At 38.7% G+C, this 23,508-nt stretch overlaps 4 protein-coding genes across 5 annotated transcripts; 3 read left to right on the top strand and 1 right to left on the bottom strand.

Moving 5' to 3' along the window:
• Nucleotides 1-3: 3 nt before the first annotated feature.
• On the top strand, nt 4-6,462 carry LOC146564533 (casein kinase II subunit alpha-like). 2 transcript variants are annotated; one of them, XM_085292404.1, is made up of 15 exons: nt 4-156; nt 878-969; nt 1,296-1,372; nt 1,573-1,701; nt 1,796-1,907; nt 2,002-2,103; nt 2,194-2,244; nt 2,348-2,407; nt 2,520-2,603; nt 2,703-2,813; nt 2,928-3,029; nt 4,423-4,523; nt 4,615-4,763; nt 4,852-4,941; nt 5,611-6,462. In XM_085292404.1, the coding sequence occupies exons 4-15, from the start codon at nt 1,601-1,603 to the stop codon at nt 5,724-5,726; spliced, it is 1,179 nt and encodes a 392-aa protein (XP_085148530.1). In that variant the 5' UTR covers nt 4-156; nt 878-969; nt 1,296-1,372; nt 1,573-1,600; the 3' UTR covers nt 5,727-6,462. The 2 variants fall into 2 exon arrangements, with proteins under 2 accessions (XP_085148530.1, XP_085148531.1); XM_085292405.1 differs by lacking the exon at nt 4-156 and adding an exon at nt 215-751.
• A 3,065-nt stretch (nt 6,463-9,527) lies between these two features.
• LOC146564532 (serum paraoxonase/arylesterase 2-like) lies at nt 9,528-12,735 on the top strand. Its single transcript, XM_085292403.1, has 9 exons — nt 9,528-9,646; nt 9,731-9,801; nt 9,891-9,946; nt 10,118-10,280; nt 10,676-10,802; nt 10,976-11,179; nt 11,266-11,347; nt 12,000-12,128; nt 12,243-12,735. The coding sequence occupies exons 1-9, from the start codon at nt 9,570-9,572 to the stop codon at nt 12,402-12,404; spliced, it is 1,071 nt and encodes a 356-aa protein (XP_085148529.1). The 5' UTR covers nt 9,528-9,569; the 3' UTR covers nt 12,405-12,735.
• A 1,832-nt stretch (nt 12,736-14,567) lies between these two features.
• On the top strand, nt 14,568-22,733 carry LOC146564530 (serum paraoxonase/arylesterase 2-like). The gene is made up of 9 exons (XM_085292401.1): nt 14,568-14,721; nt 14,956-15,023; nt 15,240-15,295; nt 15,394-15,559; nt 16,995-17,118; nt 17,367-17,567; nt 17,811-17,892; nt 18,447-18,575; nt 18,652-22,733. Exons 1-9 carry the CDS (start codon nt 14,639-14,641, stop codon nt 18,811-18,813), a joined length of 1,071 nt encoding a protein of 356 aa, XP_085148527.1. The 5' UTR covers nt 14,568-14,638; the 3' UTR covers nt 18,814-22,733.
• Nucleotides 18,779-22,576, bottom strand: LOC146564531 (potassium channel subfamily K member 5-like). The gene is made up of 5 exons (XM_085292400.1): nt 22,080-22,576; nt 21,444-21,555; nt 20,077-20,243; nt 19,824-19,992; nt 18,779-19,745 (listed from the first exon to the last, which is right to left on the bottom strand). Exons 1-5 carry the CDS (start codon nt 22,260-22,262, stop codon nt 19,042-19,044), a joined length of 1,335 nt encoding a protein of 444 aa, XP_085148526.1. The 5' UTR covers nt 22,263-22,576; the 3' UTR covers nt 18,779-19,041.
• Nucleotides 22,734-23,508: the final 775 nt, after the last annotated feature.

Raw genomic sequence — 23,508 nt, 5'->3', positions numbered from 1 at the left:
CAAAGTTTCCTCCTCTAGCGAGACCTGTTGGTGGCAGACTGAGTTACAGTCTCCCTATGAAAAGGAAAAGAGAGAGCGCCCCCTGCAGGAGAGGCTGTTCGCACTAAGCTCTTGATCTCGAGCATCGCCATATTGACGTCCCAACAACGCTGAGAGGTAATCGGGTTATTTAATCGCAAATATTCGTTGGTTTAGAGCTATTTGTGGGTGCTATGCACACGAGGAAAGGCTATGGATAAGTAACACAGCCGCGACGCCATTCTGCTGTTCGATCACAGTGATTCAAGGGTGTTTTTTCAAGGCGTTGTCAGCCAGTTGCCTCGCCAGCCAAGCTGGCTATTCACTCCCCTAGCTTGTTAGCTTAGCACTTTTTAGCTTTAAGAAATATATTTTTTCGAAGCTTTTTGTGAAGTTCCACTTTAATAATGGGCAATTGGGAAGTCGTTTTACTACTTTAACGCAGAATTATTATTTTCTTTCCGTTACAGACCCATAGTGTGGTCGAGAGCTTGTTGTGACTTTGTACCCGGCTTTTTTTTTTACTCTGCAGTTGGCGAAGCTAATGCTAACTAGCATGTAAGCCAGCTGCCCGGCTATCTCTTAGCTCCACAGTAGGCCTTGTGGGGCCACAGAAGGCTTGTGCGCACATTTCACCTCTTCATCAAAGTATTAAGCGGGCAAACTGGCTCCAGCTAAACGCGTGTCTCGTAGCAGATAGATCATTTGTCGACTGGATGCTCTTCGTGTGCTCGTAAATTTGACATAACCTTAATAACGTTATATAGTGGTTGGCGTACGTTGGCTAGCACACTGCTCGTGTTTTCCTGATTGATACTGTTGATTTTAATTGACCTACATTTCTGCCCCGTTTCAACAGGAGATACTGGCTTGGTGTAGCCCCCAGTGATGACTGTATTGAACCCCGTACCTCCTGATTAGACTGGTTGGATGCCCCCATTTAACATTCAGGTTGCTCCATTTTATACGCCAGCACATTTCCACACACTAGACATCCCCGGGCTATCCTTAGTTTTGTTTAAACGTGTCTGTTTTACTTTAAAATTGCTCTGTTTTACTTAAGATATTATTACTGCTCTTCTGTAGCGTGTGGGGAATATTCACATTTTTCTTTTGAAAGTTTTAATCAGGCTACCATTGAGTCTAAATATGTCTTAAACTTTTTGCTACACATTGCTCATCATTTCTTCCTGTAATATTTAATAAATGCCAAGAACTGGTATGGTTTTTAACAATATATATATGTGTATATTTTTTTTGTCTGTTTTCCTATGTAGCTTACTTACCGTAGAGGCATTTCAGCCAACTTTGTTTCAGTTCACCTTTCACCATTGTCCTGGAGGAAACCTCCCAGGTATGCTGTGCTGTCTTATATTTCAATATTTGGCCAACATTTTATATACAAGGCTGTTTATAACAGTTGGAATGCTAAACCAGTACTCAAAAATGCTTATGTAACCATCAGTATGTATTTGTCTTGCACATTTGTGCCCCTGTGATTTTAATAGAGCTTTATTGTATAATATCATTTGTCCTTTTTCTGTCTCATCTCAGGAGATTTAGAGAAGACCCTTTGTAGAATATGTCTGGCCCTGTTCCAAGCCGCTCTCGAGTTTACCCTGATGTAAACACACAGAGACCTCGGGAATACTGGGACTATGAGTCCCATGTTGTTGAATGGGGGTAAGGAAAAGGGGTTATTGTTGGTGACCTTGGTTTAGTTTTGTTTTTTTTCCTTAGGTTTTTAACTCTGACTTTTAAAAAAAATTTTCCCCAGCAACCAAGACGACTATCAGCTAGTCAGAAAACTAGGGAGAGGCAAATATAGTGAAGTGTTTGAAGCCATAAACATCACAAACAATGAAAAAGTGGTCGTCAAAATACTGAAGGTATGGATGTTTATCGATTGATTGTTGGTGGATTTCACCTTGTCACTTCAGTTGAGATTTTATAAGCCTCATGAGACCTCGTCCCTGTCCATAGCCTGTCAAGAAAAAGAAAATCAAGAGAGAAATAAAGATCCTGGAGAATTTGAGGGGTGGTCCAAATATCATCTCACTGTTAGATATCGTCAAGGACCCTGTGGTAATGTTCTGTTTTTCTACTTAAAATAATTCGAGGCTTTTAAACGCGAAAGACTTTTTGCAAAAACACACATTTCCCTTTTTCTTTTAGTCACGGACCCCAGCTCTGGTGTTTGAACATGTCAACAACACAGACTTCAAGGTAATGATGTTGTGTTTTTGTGGACTGCTAATTTTGAAATGTTAATCTTACTATTTTTTCCCCAAACTGCCTATAATTTGTTTTGTTTTTTATTCTTTTACAGCAATTGTATCAAACTCTGTCCGACTTTGACATACGGTTCTACATGTACGAAATCTTAAAGGTAAGCAGTTTTTCGTACATGTGGATTGCACCAGCTGTTCTGTTATATTGGAAACGTTAGATCAATATATATCTTTTTATTTATTTATTTTAAAAAAAATTTTTAATGGCAGGCTCTGGATTACTGCCACAGTATGGGAATTATGCACAGAGACGTCAAGCCACACAATGTAATGATTGATCATGAACATAGAAAGGTATTGTATTATTATGTTGGCTATTGTCATTATCATTTGCTTAGGCTTGTAGCCCGATACAGTTATTGCAGCATATTCTGACTTGTTCTTCTTGTTCAGCTCCGTCTAATCGATTGGGGTTTGGCTGAATTCTACCATCCAAACCAAGAATACAACGTGAGAGTGGCATCCAGGTACTTCAAAGGACCTGAACTGCTGGTAGACTACCAGGTGAAGCTCTTTATATTACTATCTGCATGTAGAGGCAAATAAATGTCTGTGTTCAATATATAATCAAGTCAGGAAGCCACTTCAATCCAGTGCCCGTCTTTATATTATTTGTAGATGTATGACTACAGCTTGGACATGTGGAGTTTGGGTTGCATGCTCGCCAGCATGATCTTCAGGAAGGAACCTTTCTTTCATGGTCATGACAACTATGATCAGGTATGATCTTTTTTTGTTTTTGTTCTTTAAATATAGTCTTGTCAGTGTGGTCAGGGACCTTATGGCCAAAATAGAGCTGCAGAGCTTTTTTTTTTCCCCACAATACAGAGTATTTTTATTTTCTACACAGTCACACTAGTATTCTCAGAGCAGGCGCTGGTGTCATCATAACCTTGTGTGGAAAACCAGCAGCGATTGCTTCAGGGTTTGTTTATTCTTAACTTTGTGCCAGCTTGATGTATTAAATGAACCAGGAAAAAAACAAAGGGTGCAAGCCATGACGACATATCTAAGGACGTACGTCATGACACAGTTTAATCCCGTCTGTAATGTCAGTTATGTTAGAAGCTTTGCTTATCTACACTAGGACTAAGGTCAAGATGCTAAAGTAGTCCATTAAATTGAAGCCTAGCATCAAGTCCTCTTTATTGTAACTAAATAGTTAGGATCCTTTATTGAACCTCTCTTATAAAACGTTAGTATTCCATATTTGATTATTTGTACATTTTAGCTTTCGATCACCTGCTAATGCAGTTTTCAGTTGTATTTATCAGCATTAATTCATCTAGCATAATTCCATTTCTTGAATTATAATATCAAAATGCAGCGAGCGACAGATGATTCATATCGGTATTTCTTACTTACTGAAACAGTCGTAGCATTTCAAACCAGTTTAAGGGTCACAAGGTTGATTCATATACTTTCAAAGGAAAAGCTATCATAACGATGACTGTGCTACGATCAGTTAATCATTTCTCTAGATGCTCCACCCAGTTGAAGTAAACCACCATCGATAAATAGGAAACCTTTGGTCGTTGCTAATAAAAAAATACTGAATCACAGTAAAAGGTTAAATTACACGTTTATTCGCGTGGGCTTTTATTTTCTGGAAATATGTGTGACTGATAAGAAAATCAACCACTGGAACTGTATGGTTTGGTTTTTTTTGGTTTTTTTAATTTTTTTTTTTTTTTTTTTGTTGGTATGATGTAGCAAATTTTCATTTTTTATTTTTTATTTTTTGTTTATTTTCTCTCATCATTTTATATTTCAAGTGTTCACTTTGTACTACTTCCACTCTGTGCTCACATGTTTTTGTTTGTTTGGGGTTTTTTTTTAAATAAAAATAATGTCTGATTCTTAAATAATTACTATCATCAGGTTTTTAAATTATTTTCCTTTAAGCGTGCTTTGATAAGTTTTATGATTAAAAGCAGAATGAACAGAATGAGTGTCAAACATGCCCAGTCTTAATATAACAAAATGTGTTGTCCTGTATTTGTACTCTCCCACCATTAATTATTGGTCTGTACACACCATGGTCAAACAAATGCTTCATGTAATCCAACTGCTTTTTTTATTATTATTAATTGTATTTTTTTTTGTTTTGCAGCTTGTGCGAATTGCAAAAGTACTTGGCACAGAGGACCTGTATGACTACATTGACAAGTACAACATTGAGCTGGATCCACGGTTCAATGACATTCTGGGAAGGTAAAAGATCATAGCTGCTTGTTCATAATAAAGCATCCATTGAGTGTTTTGGCTTATGACTAAATCTCAATGGCCAATTGTTTGCCTCTAGGCATTCCCGCAAAAGGTGGGAAAGGTTTGTGCACAGCGAGAACCAGCACCTAGTCAGTACAGAGGCTCTAGACTTCCTTGACAAACTGCTGCGTTACGACCATCAAGCCCGCCTCACGGCCAGAGAGGCCATGGATCATCCTTACTTCTGTAAGTCTTGTATTTCCTGTCTCTGCATGTATTGCTTTTTTTTTTTTTTAAACATTTTGTGGTTGCTTACATACATGTTTGTTCTCAGATCCCATCGTAAAAGATCAGGGAAGGGGGGCCACTCCTGGAGGGATGGCTGCCAGCTCCACTCCAGTCAGCTCCTCAAGTATGATGGCCGGTGAGTAATCTTGTTCAAAGTGGCATGCACTTACAGACAACAGTCTTGCTAGCTGCACGATGCTTTTGCAAAGAATTATCTAGAAGATAGATGACCTCTGTTAGATATCTATAATTAGCCCTTTACTGTAAAGTAGAGGTGTGACTTTTTTTTTTTTGAAGGAGCACCTGCTGACAGTGGCTGCAGTTAAAGTTATGCACTGGTGTTAAAAAACATTAATAAAGTACATCACCGTTTAGAGCTGTGATTTTCTGATTAGTAATGTGGCAACATTTCTTATAGATTGCATCAGGTAACTTTGGTACATAATAATATCAGCTGCAGGTGTGTTTAAGGCATGCTCTGCAGGAGTTGCTCATATTTACTTTTCTCAGAATGGCACCTGGACAGCTTCACACTTTTTCCTTTTGAAAATAGAAAAGTTCAGTTGAAACAAATTGAAGCAACCTAACAGCATGCGTGTGTACGAAGATGTGTGCTGATTGTATATTATAACTATGGAACATTTTGAAAACACCTGTATTATTCTAGCTGGCTTGAACTTTGTGATTATGAATATTTTTACTTGTGGTGTAAGATCCAGCCCATCGTGATGCCCGTTCTTTGATCTCCCTCCTTTCTGTAATTGTGCATTTTCTGGGTGATTAATGATCCTTCTTCCTTTCCTAGGCATCACCTCAATGTCCTCCACACAGCCCATGGCTAACATTGCTGGATCACCCGTCATCCCCGCCCCCAACACCCTGGCCACACAAGTCCCTGCGGCCACCGGGGCCCAGCCCTGAAGCCACTTCCTCACCCGTGTTTGTGTCCCACGGCCATGACCCACGTAGCTCTCACTACGACCCGGGGCCATGGCTCCCCCTTTTATGTTGGAAAAATAACAAAGAAGATTTAAATTGCTTTTCACATTCAGTTCTATTTTGACACCTGGACTTGACAGAAATGTATTGTTGCACCTGTCAGAATTATTAGAAATTAATTTGGGTGTGTTACTTGACAATGCTATTGTCTAGAAATCCTAATGAGATGTAGACCTGAAGAGAATGGATAATAAAAATTTATTTTGTATGTTTCAAATATACAGTCTTGCTCTTGAAACTGTTTGACGGGGATCCTGCTGTATTACACTGTGAACCTTTGACACGACTTACGAAACAAGAGTCAGGAATCTGGCGCGCCCCACCCAACAGCGCTCGCTGGTCGCACACGATGTAACGTGCAGGAGTTGTAGGTGTTTTGAAGTTGTTAGACGCTATCGTTCTTTAATTGGACTTTTTGTAGATATTCTACAGTTACTGTCAGGTTGCATGCACCCAATGCTGAGTTTCACAGGGTCAATAGTTTGCCAATTTTATGTTACTTCACTTCTGTATGTGTATGTATGTGTTCATGTTTGTTTTTTATGAAGTCTCTTACACATGATTTTGATTATAGACAATTTTGTAACTTTTTTGTTTTATGTTGGGAGGGGTCATCACCTACAGAAAACAACTTCAAAAATAAACAATTTAAACAGGGTTTTGCAGGCCCTACATGTTATTGAATATACACCAGTACATCAGGCTGGTCATGTAGGTATGTGTCAATGAATGGAAACACCATAGTCATTGTTTACTGCAAGAAAAGTTTACTTGAATGAATATTTACACCTAATATTAGGTTTCCTTTAGATGGACTAGTGGATATAGGTGTGTTTTTAGAATGTAAGGGTTCGAAATACCTGACGGCAACCTCTGTGTGGGAGAGAACAAATGAATACATATGTAATCGCTCACACACACCCCTTGAGATTATTTCCATATTATATTTTTCTTATCATTTGTCAGATAAAATTCTCAGAACCAGGTAGAGCTGTTTGAGCTTGTCGAGGACCACGCCCCAGTGCAAGTGTGGAATAAAACAATGAATTAGGCTGGGATTTCTGACTATCGCAGGCCATTCTGTTCATGAAAAAAAAGAAAAAACATCACCAGGCTGCTAATTTTGGAAGCTAACCCCATGTTTTTATAACTGGCAATATCTTATTTTTAATATATGATTATTGTGGCTAAAAGAAGTCCCTTTAGTCATAGTTTGGGTAGCTGTTATTAAAAAGAAAAATAGAGAAATAGTCCTTTTTTTCAGTCCAGTTACACTGAAAATGTGAATGAGTGGCGATAGAAGGCTTTTAAATGGTTATCTTCACTACTGGTTCAAAAACAGCCTAATGCTGAAACCTTGCATTGGGAGGAAGGTTGTCCAGATTACAAAAGCAAACATTAGTCTCCAAACTGTGGTGTGAGTGCAGATTTTTCAAAGGCCAGGAAGAGAGAGAAGTTTAGCAAGCCATTAGTGCAGGGAGCATGGAGAAAGAGAGTCACACCTGATTTATGAATTCAGAGGGGTCTGTCAACTCGCTCCTTTTTGCTATGTCACTAGTTAAACTGACACTTCACAGCAGGCCCAAACTATCCTCAGGCTGCTCGGAGGCCACCACTTCCCCCGTGGACCTGAAAACCATAAAAACACTTCTCTACTTCCCTTTACCTACTACAAACCTGCTAAAAGCTATATATGAGATTTATTGAATAGCTGACCTTAAGAAACATTAGTAAAACTATCCAATGCCATAATTATACACAACTCATATTCACATTACTGTTAATTAAGACTTCTGTGTGTTTGCTTGCTTGTTTTTAATTCTGTCTAAAACGTGGGAAGGACCTGCATTCACAGCCCTGATCATGCTGTAACCAACAGCAGCAAACCTGAGAGTGAGTCAGCATGACTTGCATAGTTACCGGCCACTTCATTAGGTACATCTTGCTTGTTCTGGGTTGAGCCCTTTTTTGTCTTAAAATTCTATATGGCATAGGTTCATTAAGGTACTGGAAACATTCCTCAGAGATTTTTGCTTTGTGTTGATGTGAGAGCATCACGCAATTGCTGCAGATTTGTTGGCTGCACATCCGCGATGAGAATCTCCCATTCCATCACATTAAGTTGCTTATTCATTTGAGATCTGGTGACTGTGGAGGCCATGTGAGTACAATGGACTCATTGTCATGTTCAAGAAACTGTTCGGCATGGTTTGAACTTTGTGGCACGGCACGTTATCTGGCTGGAAGCAGCCATCAGACGATGGGCACGCTGTGGTCATAAAGGGATGGACATGGTCAGGTAGGCTGTGCCAGTTAAACAATAATTCGAAATGTGCCAAGCAAACATCCCCCACACCCTTACACCAGCAGCAGCCTGAACCGCCCATACAAGGCAGGATGGATCCATGCTTTCATGTTGATAATGCCATATTCTTTTCAGTTTCATGTGTTATACCAACAACTGATTAACTGCCAGAAATTGTGTTTTTTATGTGTAATCATTTAGCATATTTTAGTAAATAGACTGTAGTCAGCAGGATTTATGAAGAGTTTATATATAAAATAAAGAACGATCTGTTTAATCTTCATCACTCTGTGTGTTTGTAGCTGCATTACAATCAGTCCAATCTTCTTTTGGCTCATAAGATATCTTTGCAGAATGGTGGGGTTGTACTTGTTGCAATTTCTACTGCAATCTTGGCCAGATCTTTCTTGAAAAAGACATTTTTAATGTCAATACACTTTTTAAACCTTCCCCCGTGCATTCAGCAATTTCGGTGACGGAAATTACTTCTTGGGACTGCACCTCTTCTTAGCTCACAGGCGTGGCAGCCAGTAGTGTAGATTTAGCCCATGTGCTTCAGTCTTCAACATGCTGTGTGTTGAGAAATGCTCTTCTGCATACTTTGGCTGAAACAGGCGTTTATTTGAGACATTCTCCTCTGACCATTTTCACCCAAAGAACTGCTCCTCACTGGATAGTTTCTCTTTTACAAACCATCCTCTGTAAACTCTAGCGATGGTTGTGTGGGAAAATCCCAGCAGTTAGTGAAATAATCAGGCCAGCACCAAAAACCATGCCGCTTTCAGCCACTTAGATCACTTTTCTCCATCATTCTGATGCTCCGTTTCAACTTCAGCAGGTCATCTTTACCAGGTCTACATTTCTAAACGCACTGAGTTGCTGCCATGTGACTTGCTCATTAGCTGTTAACAAGGGGTTAAAAATGTGTATCTAATGAAGTGACCAGTGAGTACATATCCCCTTACAGAAAGTGAAATTTACTAAAAGATAATCCCATACAGGTGCACTGGATGTTCCCAGAGGGCTCACAAAGGTACATATTACACACAAAGGTGACTCCATTGCATGTGCAGAGTCAAGAGGCCAAATGTTAATCATGAGGCAACTCTGCTGGTAGAATGTGTTTAGAATATTAGGAACAAACCTGCAGGCTGTGTGCACTTCATGGTCTACTAAGGGCAAAAAATGCAACATCTGTCAACTTTCAAAATACCCAACTTTCATGCGCACAAACAACATAGATCTGTCTTTTAGATGCTAACTCTTTGGATCTACAGCAAATTTACGTGTTTATCAAATTTAGAGATTCACAATGCGATATATATATATAAGCGATGCATTTCTTATTTCACATGGTAAGAAGCGGTATTTCGGATTGTCATGAATGCAGCATTTCGGGAACGCCCCGCTGTTGCAGTTTTTAAGTCCGTTGGAAAACCTTTCCTCCTCCAGATTTCAAAATGGGAAAGCTCGCATACATTTCACTTTTTGTAGCTGCCTTGTCGGTGCTGTTAGGAGAGAGATTTATCAACCTCAGGTACTACAGATAGCGTTCATGTCGAAGCACTTTTGTGCGCTCGGACTGTTTCAAAATAACTTTTTTTTTATGCAAACTCTGCAGGAAAAGGTGCCTTGCTACTAGAGAGATCGTCCCGAAACACCTCCCCAACTGTGTTGCACTCAAAAATCTGGGTAAGCCAACATGCAAGAAAATGCAGCCGATACTTTCATGCAGACTAGAAACCAGAAAAATTAACAATATGTGAATATTGTGCTTTTAGATTATGGATCGGAGGATATAACGATCCTGGAAAACGGGCTTGCCCTTATCAGCACTGTAAGTTGTTTTTGCTGTAAAGCAGCCAAATCTCCACCTCTTAGGTTAACAGTCTTAAAGCCCATAGCAATCGTGTGTAATAAGAATGTTAATAACATCAGGAATTTATAATGTAGCTAGTGTTATTACACTTTGTATAATTACAGTATTTTTCATGCTTTGTGTGTGCAGGGTCTGAAGTTTCCTGGACTGCCTTCCTCAGATGTGCCTGGAAAGATATTTCTGCTTGATCTACAGGATTCTCAGATGAAACCAGTAGAGCTCCGCATGCCAAGGAACTTTGATCTTGACTCTTTCAACCCTCATGGCATCAGTGTATACATCGATCCAAGTGGTAAACAACCCTACAGTTCATATGCGTTTGCACACATCGCATGCAAGTGTCCACAGAATGGCATCTGGAAGGCAAAAAGTCTGATGTCCTCGATTTGAGTAAACTTTGCAATTTATTGCTCAACTTAGGGCACTGAGGACAATGTTTACTTTTTTCTTTTGCTTGTGTGTGCTTGCCAAGCATGTGGTCAAACCTGCTGTGATACTTACAGGTGGTACCATGTAAGTACAGTAAGAATAGCCAGGCTTTTCATGAGTGTGTTTGCAAAGCCTAGTGATAATTTTCTTTTTATTTAATTTCAAGTTCTGCATGCTCCTCAACTTTGACACAGTCACACACACACATGCCTTATAGACATTATTGTTGTTCTCTGCCTCTCTTATTGTTTTTTCCAGATAGCACAGTCTACCTGTTTGTTGTCAATCATCCTCAACAAAAAAGCCAAGTGGAGCTATTCAAGTTTGTGGAGGAGGACCGTGCCCTAGAGCACCTGAAAACCATTAAACATGAACTTCTCTACAGGTAAAGTAATATGACAAATTTCTGTTATAAATGACATTTGAGATTTACTGAATAGTCAGCCTTAAACAATATTTGTGCGACCATCTCATGTCATAATATAGTTCCATACAAATCATGCGCATGTTAATGTATAATAACACGACAAAACATTTTTTGTTTCCTTTCTATTCTAGTGTAAATGATATTGTTGCAGTGGGAGTGGATAGCTTCTATGCAACAAATGATCACTATTTTAACCAAGAAATCCTGAAAGTATTTGTGGAGCCTTTACTGCCTCTGACGTGGGCTAATGTTGTGTACTATAGTACTGAGGAGGTAAAAGTGGTCTCTGAGGGTTATTTCTTTGCAAATGGAATCAACATGTCACCAGACAAAAGGTAAGAATGATCACGAGGCCCTTGCACACGGTTACATATGTTTCAAATATCTGAATGTCTTTATTTTAACGTTCTCTCTTTTATAGGTATATTTATGTCGTAGAATTTTTTGATCAAAAAGTGCACGTGTTGGAGCGGAAAGAAGACAATTCATTGGCCAACGTCAAGGTAGCTAATAAAACTGACTTACCACAACAGTGTGGAATTGCTTTTTTGACAGTTTTTTAAAAAATTTAAATCCATCGAAAAATACTTTGATAATTTATCAACATTTTTTAAATAATATTGCTATATTTACAAAGTCCCTTTCAGTTCTCTTGCCACAAGGGATTCGTGTCTGTGGCTTGAATTGAACTAAGGCTGAACCATAAATTAATTATGGTCATGATAAAATCATTACATAAAAATTCAATTAAAAAAAAAGTGTTTTATTTTTTCTTGTTGTTGTTGTTGTTGTTTTTAATTGAACCTTCTAACTGATTTATTTAAAAATTAATATAAATTTGCATATATGAGTTTTAACTTGAATCATTTTGGCATATCCAGCATTTTTTCCCCAAATTATTGCTTAAAAATTTATTGTGCTATTTATTTAGTCTAAAAAAAGTCATGTATTAAATATATCTACATTTGGTGTTAAAAGAAAATACAAACGCTGAATATGCTCACTGCAAGTACTTGCAGAGTTAAAGTCTTGGATTGTGTATATATATATATATATATATATATATATATATATATATATATATATATATATATATATATATATATATATATATGTGTGTGTGTAATTGCAGTCTTTCGTTTCACATTTAACCAGTCTGTTGCTGTGGGTACACTCTGTGACAACGTCGAGGTTGACCCTGAAAATGGTGACCTTTGGTTAGGCTGTCACCCTAATGCATGGAAGGCTCTCATGTTTGACCCCAAAGACCCACCAGGATCAGAGGTCTGGTGTTTCTTCTTATTTGTGTTTCTTTTCTCACTATATAACAGCACATGCACCCATTTGTAGAGATTGATCTGATTATGTTTAACATCTTATGATTTTGTATGTTTGCAGATCATCCGTATCCAGAATGTTCATTCTGATCAGCCTGTGGTTACACAGGTGTATGCAGACAATGGACATGTGATCATGGGCTCTTCGGTAGCCGCTTCGTATGGAGGGAAGTTGCTCATTGGCTCTATTTTCCACAAAGCCTTGTGCTGTGATTTACAGTAGACGATGAAAGCAAACACTGCCACTCACTTTAACACATGAGAGGGGAAAAAAAAAATCTCAATTCAGGTGTTTAAAAGGACAAAAAAAAGGGAAAACAAATATTTGTATCTGTTCTCAACTGGGACAGTTTATACTGCACTGCGTTCAGCCTACAAAAGTGGTATTAGACACAGAAATGACTGAACTATCAAGATATTTGCTTCACTGTTAAATAATTGGAACAATTATGAAAATAATGTTTTTAATTTGATAATTTGTGACTGTCTGTATTTGGCTTTAAATAAAAGGTGAAATGTGAACTTTAATAAATATATTTGTTGTGGTTCCACAATGAAGTTGTCCACTGTGTCCCCAGTAAGTAAATGCACATTTGTCAACATGGGGGGGGGGGGGGGGGAATGTTATTTGATCCATCACCCTTTTCACAATCATCCTCACCCCATGAGGCAAGATCTGGCTTGGAGCTCCAGAGCGAGGGCGATTGATGGTCATTTTATATTTCTTCCATCTACAAATAACAACACCAACACTTGTCACCTTCTTGCTGATTGGATGGAATTAAAGAAATTGATTCTGTGGACAGGTGTGCTTTTTGTGATTGATTGCTTGATTGAGTGTTTGTAATCTATGTGCCATATGGGCGTGCAACCATTCGGTGGGAGCCAGAATTCTTCCTGGGTTTTAGGGGATCATATACGTTTTTCACTCAATGACATGCAGGTCAGTTTTAAAGTTGTATGTAGTGTGGGGTTTTTTTAGTTTTGGGGTTTTTTTGGGGGGGGGCATAGACTGTTTATGCCTTTGTAAGTGACAGAACTTAGGAATTCAGCAGGGAATCACATAACTGTTTCTCCCACTGTATACACACTGCCCCAAAAATAAAGAGATAAAGGAACACCTTTTAATCAGATTATAGCATCACATCGCTTCTGGGATATTGATTAGGTCTTGTTAATGAGATTAAGAACAGGTGCACTAGATGGACAACAGTAACTAAACTTCATGAGGGTGGCCTGAGGGCCCGACGTACTCTAGGGGAGGGGGCATCCCTCAGGACACCATCCATCATCTCATTAGCAGGATGTCCCAACATTGTCTATACTGATATAGATTTCACAAAGTTGTCCTTAGGCTTCTCGGTTATTCTCTCAGAAAGTTAATGAACATGATTGGTATTCTGAGTACTGCATTTCATAAATTGTGCTTGTGTGTTGATATTGTATTATACTTTAATTTGTCCACACATAATATATTGTAATAGTGTTTGGGGTGCTGTGTCTTCATAAAATTATATTAATTCAAAAGACATTTTTGCAGATAATGAATTTTTCAAATAGACTTTCCTCTTTTTGTAAAATACTAAATCTTGACAACATTTAATGTGAATACATATTGCATATCTCTTTTTATGTAGAAGTATGTATATTTAATTGGTGATTTACTAGTTGTTTTGCAACATTTCTTTTATGTCTTTTTCAGATGTACATACTTACTAAACAAGACACCATGGTGATTTTTATTTACCCTTATGCAGAAAGCAAAATACACATCAATATTGAGAACCTCTTTATTGGAACAAACTATCACCAGTTCTTCAGTTCACAACTGCATTTTATTCTTTCAAAAACAATTAAAAACTATGTTTATTTCTAATAGCACAAATATATATTTATTATATTTGTAAATGATTGTATGTAACTTGTCTGTTCCAGCTGCTTACCTGTTCATGTTATAGGGAAGGTGGTTGTTCTTATTCTTAAACTGTACATTATTGTTGTTGTTGTTGATTCTATGTGTGTGCAAATAAAACGAAACAGAAAAAAAAAATACACCATGATTTTTTTCCAACTGAGATTTGATGGTAGCAGTGCACACGTACGTGCGGTGTGTTCGGATACAGTGTAGCTTTTAGGTTGTGCTGCATAAATAATCCATTATTCATATACCGTGTGTAGCTATGATTTATATTCACTAAACTTTGTTTCTTTCTTTGGGCAAATATTTTATGTTATAAATATCCTAAAATTAATGCTACCTTGACTTGTTACAAGCAACAACAACAACAACATGGTTTCTTTTCTTTCTTTCTTTTTTTTTTTTTAAGTCTTAGCAGCTGTTTCTAATTTTAACAGATCAAACTAATTTTAGCACTCTGTCTCCATCTTTGGGGCAGTTGTGTTAATGCACATTGAAAATCATGGCACTTCCATAGGTAACCCCTGACACTTATAAACATGGCTGCCATGAAGAAAGTACTACTTGCTGTTGCTGTTGCTGCCTTTGCAGTTTTCAGTGGACACAGGTTCCTTAAACTGAAGTAAGTTCTGTTCCGACAAGAAAATCTGACGTCATATGTCGCATTAAATTTGGGGATTGGCAGCACAGATTGTAAATGTTCACAGCTGTTGTTTGCTAAAGCACGTTGAAGTGTGGCCAATGTTTTCATGGAAAGACTTAACAAATGTATCCTTGGGCTTCTCGAGCAGACTTTCAAACTGTAATACTGATTTGTACTGCTTCTTTGTAATGGCTCTGTAAACTTCTTCCGCAGGGAAATCATGCTTGCTTCCAGAGAGATTCCAGTGAAACACCTCAGCTGTCATTATTTGCAGAATATTGGTATGTAATCTTTGTATTTATGCTCGTATCTTCGTTCTGGGGTTTGCATCGTGAAAAATCACCTTTAAACTGCGTTTAATATGTGGCATTAGCTGAAGGGTCTGAAGTTCACACAACTGTCTGTAGAGCATGCGTCACCAAGGCATGACATAAGACTGTGCTCTCTGTAAGAACTGAGAAGGGGAAAAATATTTATTGATTTGTTTGTTTGTACAGAATATGGGGCAGAGGATATCACCATACTGAAAGATGGACTGGCCTTCATGAGTACGGTACGTTATTAATTTCATGGGCAATTGTTTGTGTGATGACCTCTTGAGCAAAGCCCCACATTTAGAAAAGTTTCTAACATGTAGTGTTTACGGCTCAGGGGTTGAAGTTTCCTGGATTACATTCGTTTTCTGATGAACCAGGGAAAATGTATGTTTTGGATCTGCTGCACCCGAAACCCACGCCAGTGGAGCTGCAAATCAGCGGAGAACTGGACCTCAGCTCGTTCAACCCACATGGCATTAGTGCATACACTGATGAAGCAGGTGAATAATGGCATCAAATTTGTTATTATTTTAAGTAACAGAAATGTATTCGGGTTGTTTTTTTTCATTGTACCCTTATGCACGCATGCATAGGTTTGTAAAGTTAGAAGGGCTGATGTTTTGTTTTTGTTTTTTTGCACACCCACGTGCTACACACAGTACTTGTATTTACATAAGGCAGATATAGAATGTAACACAGCTTTTAACTGCAGCTAATTTTGTGTAATATTGTTGTTTCTCTGGAAAGTCTGTGAGCCATGTTGTTTGTCGTCTTTTTTTTTTGGGGGGGGGGGGGGAGGGGGTATTTTTTGGTATGCCAGTAATTCTGGACTAAATGACATGAATGGGTCTTTGAGTGGTGACTGTGCATTCTGTCATAGTACATTTAGGGCAGTATACCTTACACTGTTACTGTGACTTATAAATGAACTAAAGTCGTCTTGGTTACAAGCTTTGCACATGTAGGTTTTGGAAATGTATCTAATTTTCCAAATGGATCTTCCCAGACTTGTTCAGGAACACGTCTGAAGCTCCTCTAGTATTGTCTTGGCTGTAGTCTTTGGTTCTTCATGCTGAAGGTTCTCCATGGCCATAGGCTTAAGACTTTTGTACCTTCATCCAAGTTTTCTTCAAGGACTTGCCCCTTGCTTCTGAACAACACCCCCTATAGCATGATACTGCTAATATCTTTCACTGGTATTAGCTTGGTGATGTTCACCATAGTGTCTAGTATAAATTTTGGATTCATCTGGCTAGTGATTATGTGTTGCATATCCATCTGCTTTATGAAACATCCTATTGTGTGGACCAGTCTTTTCTGGAATATTGTCTAAAATGAGCAGAATACTTTGTATCAACAGTGTGAGATGCCAAAGGTTAAAGCCCAGTGACAGTGAAATGCATAAAGAAATTTGGGGCCTTATGTTTACAGCTATATTATTAATAATTTTAATTAATGTAATGATGCAAATATGATCAGTATTTTCGTTGCCTTTATTCATTTTACTTGATAACAGGTTTTGGATAAACGAATAAGAGGAGACGGTTACATTACAGTGTCTTTGACACATATCTGAGATTTTCCTATATGTGCCAAAAACATCTCTGTGTAGTAAAAGGGAGTTTTGTGAGGCTTTGATATTTTGTCTGCATTTAGTTTGTCCCCTTACTTAAGCATAAGATCCTGTTGGGTCAGGCTATAAAAAAAGTAAATTGCTCCTTACTGCTTTAGGGAAGGAAAGAAGGTGACAATTTACTATGAGTCTGCAGCCTAAATTGGTGTATGTGCGTGTCTGCCTTTTCTTTTTTTTTTTTTTTAAATAAGCTATTTTAGTTGTTGTTTATTTCCCTGAGCACAAACATGACTGAAACACTAAGGGAAACCTACGTTTCCTCCACACAGCAGGGTTGACAAGACTTTTCTTCTTCTCTGCAGATGACTCTGTGTACCTGTTTGTGGTCAATCACCCTCATCACAACAGCCAAGTAGAGATCTTTCGTTATGTTGAGGAAGACACACTCGTGCACATAAAAACCATCACCCACCCCTTACTCCACAGGTATGAACTGTATGAGAAACCTTTTAATGCCTTATTTATTGGGGTGGCTGTGGCTCATCCCATCATGTAAAGCCTGTGTGCCAAATGTCCTTGGGCATGATACTAACCCCAAGCTGCTCTCCGATGCATCCATCAGAGCATGAATGTATGCAAATGTTAGATAAAAAGCATAGGGAAAAAAGTGCTTGTGTGACTGAGGCACGTTTTATAAAACGCTTTGTGTGCTTGTTGTTCCCCATGTTTTTCAGTGTGAATGACATTGTTGCAGTCGGAGTGGAGAGCTTCTACGCCACAAATGACCGCTACTTTCACAGTGATGCACTTCTGCTTATTACTGTCTTTTTGGACTTAACCTGGTGTGACGTGGTGTTCTACAGTCCACACGAAGTGAGGGTGGTGGCCGATGGTCTGCGGTCCCCAAACGGCATAAACATATCTCCTGACAAAAGGTTAATCTCAGTTCGTTACACCAATCACTGATCATGTATGTGTTGATTGAGTTAAATGTCTGTTTTATTTCAGACAGAAATACAACAGAAATAACAGAATACATTGTAAATTAAGTGAAGACATCGAATTGTCATCCACATCTCTATATAAAACACAATTTAGATTCTTGAAAAGGAGTGGGATGAGATTTACAGTTTGTTATTGTAACATGATTTTTATTTTATTTTATTTTTTAAACACAGGTACATATACGTTTCGGATATTATGGATCATGACATAGATGTTTTTGAAAGGCAAGAAGGGGAACAATTGAGGTACATCAAGGTAATAGTGTTGTGTATTCTAAAGTCACAAAAAACAAAAACAAAACAACAACCCAAAACTCTCATATCTGCGTGCTAAATGTGAAGCTAAGCCCAGCCTAGTGTTGCAGTTTTTACCCCTCAGCCGTGAGAGGTTGAGGGGGTATTGTCATCACCCCGTCCTGTGGGCAGAGTGGATGCCCAAGTGGAGAATGAGGTGACGTACGATACCTTAGGTGAATCTAGTAAAAACGAGTTTAAATCTCAATGACCTCGAGGTCAAAGATTAACTTTCCTGTAGCCTAGAATTTTAAAAATGTATACCATAGGTACATCTGCTAGTAGGCTGAGGGGTATCAGTGACAGCTGCCTGTACATTTTTCATAATACTGTAGCTTCATATTTAACATGTAGACATAAAAATAGCACTAATCGTTTTAATTCTGCTGAATAAGAAAGAAGTTCTGTTGCAAGAAGAAAAAAAAAAAAAGGTTGGATTGTTGCTTTAACGTCATACACAAGGACAGAATAATCAGGTTTCATTTACAGCATGTAAACAACATGTGATGCTTTCAGTCTGTAGCTGTTGGATCACTTTGTGACAACATCGAGGTGGACCACAAGACAGGTGACGTATGGCTGGGTTGTCACCCAAATGCCATGAAGTTGTCAAGCTATGATCCTGAAGATCCACCTGGCTCTGAGGTTAGTTTGTTTAAAAATAAAATAAAAACATTGCAGCTAGATTTTTACCTATTCATTTTATGAATGTGTCCTTCAGGTGCTCCGGATCAAGAATATTCACTCAAAGCAGCCAGTGGTGAGCATGGAGTACGCGGATGATGGCCATGTCCTTATGGGCTCCAGTGTAGCAGCTCCTTATGAGGGAAAGTTGCTTATTGGCTCTGTTTTCCACAAAGCCTTATACTGTCTTCTAAAATAATGCCGTTGATCACTGTTGCTTAATGAATACAAATGTTGTAAAGGGATGAAAAAAAAAAAAAAAAAAAAATTAAACATGTTTTTTGCCATTTATAAAAAAATAGTGACCTTGTAAGACAGGAAACCATTCGACTGTCAGCTTTTGTTCCTGTAGATGCCATATGCAGTGTCATTTCCACATTTTGTTCTCTCGGTACATTAAAGCAGCATACGCCTTTGGACAATTCTTTTACCCTTTCTCATCGTTTTCCAACAGCAATTCTTCTTCAGCCACCTTGGAAATCCTAAACCTAGTCTCCCCCCCATCAGGATGCTCTACAGTTTCCTCTTCTATTTTGGCAGGTCCACTGAGGGCAATATCACAATCTTCTGAATCAGCAGCACAGCTGTCCTTTTGTTCCTCGTCAGTTTCCACACGCACTTCAGGGTCCCCCATGCTTTCTTGCAATAACGGGAGCATCTCGTCTTTTGTGTCATTGTCCCCCTCGGCCTTTGCATTGAGGAATACTTCGCTGATACTGATCATACGTCTGCGCCTTGGAGAGTGCTCCAAGTTGTGGATAGAGGTGCCGTGGAGGTCACTGCAGCTCTTTGAGCGATTCATTTTGTCTGCTGGCGCTGGTTTGTGTCTTCTCATTCCAATCTCTTTTATGACAGTATTGTAGTCTTCCTCCTTTTCAGATAAGAAGCCAAAGATGTCAACAACGTTGGGCTTTACATTTCCATGTGGCTTGTCCTCTAAAGACACTAGCTCCTCATGATAGAAGTTTCTGTGCCTGCGTTTTTGCCATTTTTTCTTTAGTACTTTGGAAGCGTCAACTACCATGTGGACATTCCAGCTGAAGAACAGGGACAGCCAAGCTAGGCCCATGCAAATCCATAATTCTTTACCTACTATGTAGAGGCGGGGGTAGTTTATGTCTGGATTTACACCTAAAATGAGTTATGGGCTAAAATTACTTGGATATCCTCAATTCAGAAATTCAAATTGTGCCAAATGTAAAAACCTACCTGCCACATAATCTCCAAAGCCAACTGTTGTGAGTGTGATGAAAGAGAAGTAGAAACCTTCTAAGTAGGTCCATTGTTCCATGGACATGAAAACAAACGGCGGAATCACCAGATGCACCAACAGCCCCCATAGAAGGAACAAGGCTATACAGGTATACTGGACTTTTTTCTGACAAAACAGAGGAAAAAAAAAATTATTTGACACTGAAACTTCATAATTTCAGATAAACACTAATTGTTAGTCAGACCTTACCACTGATATGCCTTTGTCTATCATCACCCCAGACAGACGCTTGGCCCGGTCTCCAAAGAATGAACCCAGCTCACTTATCCATACCAGACACAGAGGGATCCCACACAGACCATAAAGGATGCAGAAAATACGTCCACCTTTTGTCCTGGGGGCAATATTACCATAACCTGTAGATACAGTGAGAAAATATTCAATCACACCAGTCCATGATGTGATAAGTATTTTAGGAAGATTTTCCTCTTCTGTTTGTTCTATCAGGGTCACGGGGAGGGCTGAAGCCCATCCCAGCTACCACAGGGCGAGAGGCAGGGTACACCCAGGACACACTGCCAGTCTGTTGCAGGGCTAACACAGAAAAACAACCATAAACCCAACAATCATGCAACCCTCATGAGCAAGCACTTGGCAACAGTGGAAAGGAAACACTCCCTTTTAACAGGAAGAGCCTTCAGCAGAACCAGGTTCAGGGAGGAGCAGCCAACTGCTGTGACCGGTTGGGGGTGAAGAGAGGAAAATAGGACAAAAGAAACACTTTGGAAGAGAAGCACAGATCAATAAAAGCTAATGATTAAATCCAGGGTGGTGTATAAACACACAGTGAGTTAAAAGAAAAGTGAATGAAGAAAAAAATACCCTCAGTGTATCATGGGATGCCCCAAGCAGCCAAGCCCTGTTGCTGCATAGCTAAGGGAGTATTCATGGTCACCTGATCCAGCCTTATGATAAGCTTAAAAGAAAAAAAAAACTTTCCTTTTTGATAAAGTGTAATCTAAGTGTAGGAAAAGTAGGGAGGGTGTCTGTCTCTCTGCTGCTTTATATATGGAAAACAAAGTCCTAGAAGACTCTTGAACTAAAAAACAATGAGGATTAGGATTTACCGTCTCAGTTATGCTCTGGTTTCTCTTTATAACGTTCTTTATTGGACATTTTGCAGGAAAACTCCAGTGCACAAACATTTCAGATCCAAATCACGATAATTTCCCAACTTTTGAGACAAAGCATTTCCTGTTCTGAAACAGTCACAGCATCAGAGTACCCATAGCTTCATCCCTGTAGTAACTGTTGTGAAGCTTATAATGTGTCTTATAAACAAACAATCACAATTAGGCCCAGAGAAATGCAGCTTTTAGTGAAGAGGCATCGTGTTACATGAATATTATCCCAGCCTATCCAGCTTCGAATATGAGAGGCGGGGTACACCCTGGACACATCGCCTGCCTGTGGCAGGACCAGACATGTTGTTAAAGCAAGTCGATTGGGCGTTCCTGAGTCAACCCTATTGCCAAAGAAATGGCAGCAACCAGAAGAAGAAGTGGATGCTATTACAACATGAACATGAAGTGTGTCAACTTCTGAGTCTTTCATACCTATAGTGGTGACAATGGAGGCAGCGAAGATGGCAGAACTCCCCCAGTCCCACGGACTGCGATCCTTGTCCCCGGAGATCGCCACGCCTTGCCCGGCAGCCTCTGATACTACCTTTAGAAAGTTAACACAATCAATCAGTCCCAGAAAAAAAAACATAAATCTAATACTTCTGCTACTACTTTACTTATTTATTTGTAACCGAATAACTGGAAATATTTACAACTCCTCAAAGTCTTAACTAAAGGCTCAGGCTACCGACGGGCACGCGTTGTGCCAGCCTTTATGTTTTTGTTCTGTCCTTGATGTTGCATGGCTGCTCCACACCCAGCGCACACATCAGTGTTTTGTTTGAAGTTTCACAACTTTTCTGTGCTGTTAAATAAGAGGATTTTCACTTCCCCCGCTCCCTCTGAGAATGTTTAGCTTGATAGTTACTCTTTACACGTTTGCATTTCTGTTCAAAATCACGTAAAACCGGTTTGATACATCCGGACATGTGGAGGCAATGACATTTTCCTTTCCTTTCTAATGTCCACGCTGGAATGTAAGATAAGCAATACAGTATGTAACGAAATGAAGCCTCTGTAAACAAAAGCTCGACTTGTTACCTTTACATAGAGATGGGTTCATCATACCTTCAGTATCTCAGTCAGATTCTCTTTAGTCAAGTTAAATTTCTTCAGAATGTCTTCCTTTTCTTTAACATAGAGGTCTCTGGCTGATTTCCAGTTTCCTTCTTCAAAAATTTGGAATATCGCGCCTCCAATCGACAGATAAAAAATTATACACGAAGTTAAAAGCGGACCTTTATCAGCCATATTAAAGTCATAACTTCAGTCCGAGCACGCTGACTAAGTCACATTCCCGCAGAGGGCTGTCCTAATCCTACCTGGCCTCTTCCTGGTTAACATAATGGGTTCACAGCTGGGATGGAATTAAACTCAGAACAAATAAAAAACAAAACATATACATGTAAAAATATATGTATGTGTCTTCTAATTAGATCAAGTATAGAAAGTCTTAAAAAAACAAAACAAAACAACAACTTAAAAAACCCAAAACAATCGGTCCTGAGTTACTTCTGTTTATAACAAGAAGCACTACGACAGTACACACCTCCGCCGCTCACTCTATGGGCAGGAACAACTTTTAAGGGAATAGTACTGTTTTGTTTCTTGTTGTATGCATTCATTTTGTTTTCTCTGTTCTTTTTAAACGCACTTAAATGTACTTGACATAATTTTGAGTGTAATTAGTTTTTTATGCGAATATAGTACATGTGCATAGTGCGTCTGATTGTGTAGTGATTTTTTTTAGATGTTTAGTAAATATAAAATGAAAAACGTTTTTGATCACAAATTTATTAGGGGTTGGTCATAATCAGTTAATAAGATAAGATAAGATAAGATAACCTTTATTAGTCCCACACTTGGGAAATTTGTTTTGTCACAGCAGGAAGTGGACAGTGCAAAAGTTATGAGGCAAAAATTAGAATACAATAAGAATAAATACAGTACACAACTGTACAGAATAGAATAAAATAAAATACTATATACAGTAGAATAAAATAAAATAAATATACAATAAGATAAAAATAGAATACAAATACAAATACTATATGCAACTGAGTAAAAATACAACGATGACAGAAAGGATTATCAGAATCAGAATCAGAATCAGAATACTTTATTGATCCCTGGGGGAAATTATTTTTTGTTACAGTGCTCCATTTTAAACCAACATTAAGACAAGACAGACAATACGCTAACTAAGAATAGTACAATATATACATATATATACATACATACATACATACATACATAAGTCACTTATAAATAAATATTTGGAAAAGAAACATGTGTAGTTGTAGCAGCAAACAGTGTGTTAAGTGGATGCGTTGTACAGGGAGATGGCCACAGGCAGGAATGATTTCCTGTGTCGTTCAGTGGTGCTTTTCGGTAATCTCAGTCTCTCACTGAACGAGCTCCTGTGACTGACCAACATGTCATGGAGTGGGTGGGAGGTGTTATCCAACATTGTCTTTATCTTGGACAGCATCCGCCT

This window comes from Mchenga conophoros, linkage group LG11 (genome assembly GCF_057382185.1).
Source record: "Mchenga conophoros isolate Kocher_MC1m ecotype Shallow Benthic linkage group LG11, M_conophoros_male_GT1.1, whole genome shotgun sequence".
NCBI classification, from domain to species: Eukaryota; Metazoa; Chordata; class Actinopteri; order Cichliformes; family Cichlidae; genus Mchenga; species Mchenga conophoros.
This window is presented reverse-complemented; position numbering and strand designations above follow the sequence as displayed.

Coding starts and splice junctions, on each gene's coding strand:
- LOC146564533 (XM_085292404.1), top strand. CDS start 1,601: ATGTCTGGCCCTGTTCCAAGCCGCTCTCGAGTTTACCCTGATGTAAAC. Junction 1,908..2,001: donor TGGTCGTCAAAATACTGAAG/GTATGGATGTTT, acceptor CCCTGTCCATAG/CCTGTCAAGAAAAAGAAAAT. Junction 2,604..2,702: donor TTGATCATGAACATAGAAAG/GTATTGTATTAT, acceptor CTTCTTGTTCAG/CTCCGTCTAATCGATTGGGG.
- LOC146564532 (XM_085292403.1), top strand. CDS start 9,570: ATGGGAAAGCTCGCATACATTTCACTTTTTGTAGCTGCCTTGTCGGTG. Junction 9,647..9,730: donor GAGAGATTTATCAACCTCAG/GTACTACAGATA, acceptor CAAACTCTGCAG/GAAAAGGTGCCTTGCTACTA. Junction 9,947..10,117: donor GGCTTGCCCTTATCAGCACT/GTAAGTTGTTTT, acceptor TTGTGTGTGCAG/GGTCTGAAGTTTCCTGGACT.
- LOC146564530 (XM_085292401.1), top strand. CDS start 14,639: ATGGCTGCCATGAAGAAAGTACTACTTGCTGTTGCTGTTGCTGCCTTT. Junction 15,296..15,393: donor GACTGGCCTTCATGAGTACG/GTACGTTATTAA, acceptor TTTACGGCTCAG/GGGTTGAAGTTTCCTGGATT. Junction 17,568..17,810: donor AACATATCTCCTGACAAAAG/GTTAATCTCAGT, acceptor TTTTAAACACAG/GTACATATACGTTTCGGATA.
- LOC146564531 (XM_085292400.1), bottom strand. CDS start 22,262: ATGGCTGATAAAGGTCCGCTTTTAACTTCGTGTATAATTTTTTATCTG. Junction 20,244..21,443: donor CTCCATTGTCACCACTATAG/GTATGAAAGACT, acceptor CTGTATCTACAG/GTTATGGTAATATTGCCCCC. Junction 19,993..20,076: donor TAGACAAAGGCATATCAGTG/GTAAGGTCTGAC, acceptor CTGTTTTGTCAG/AAAAAAGTCCAGTATACCTG.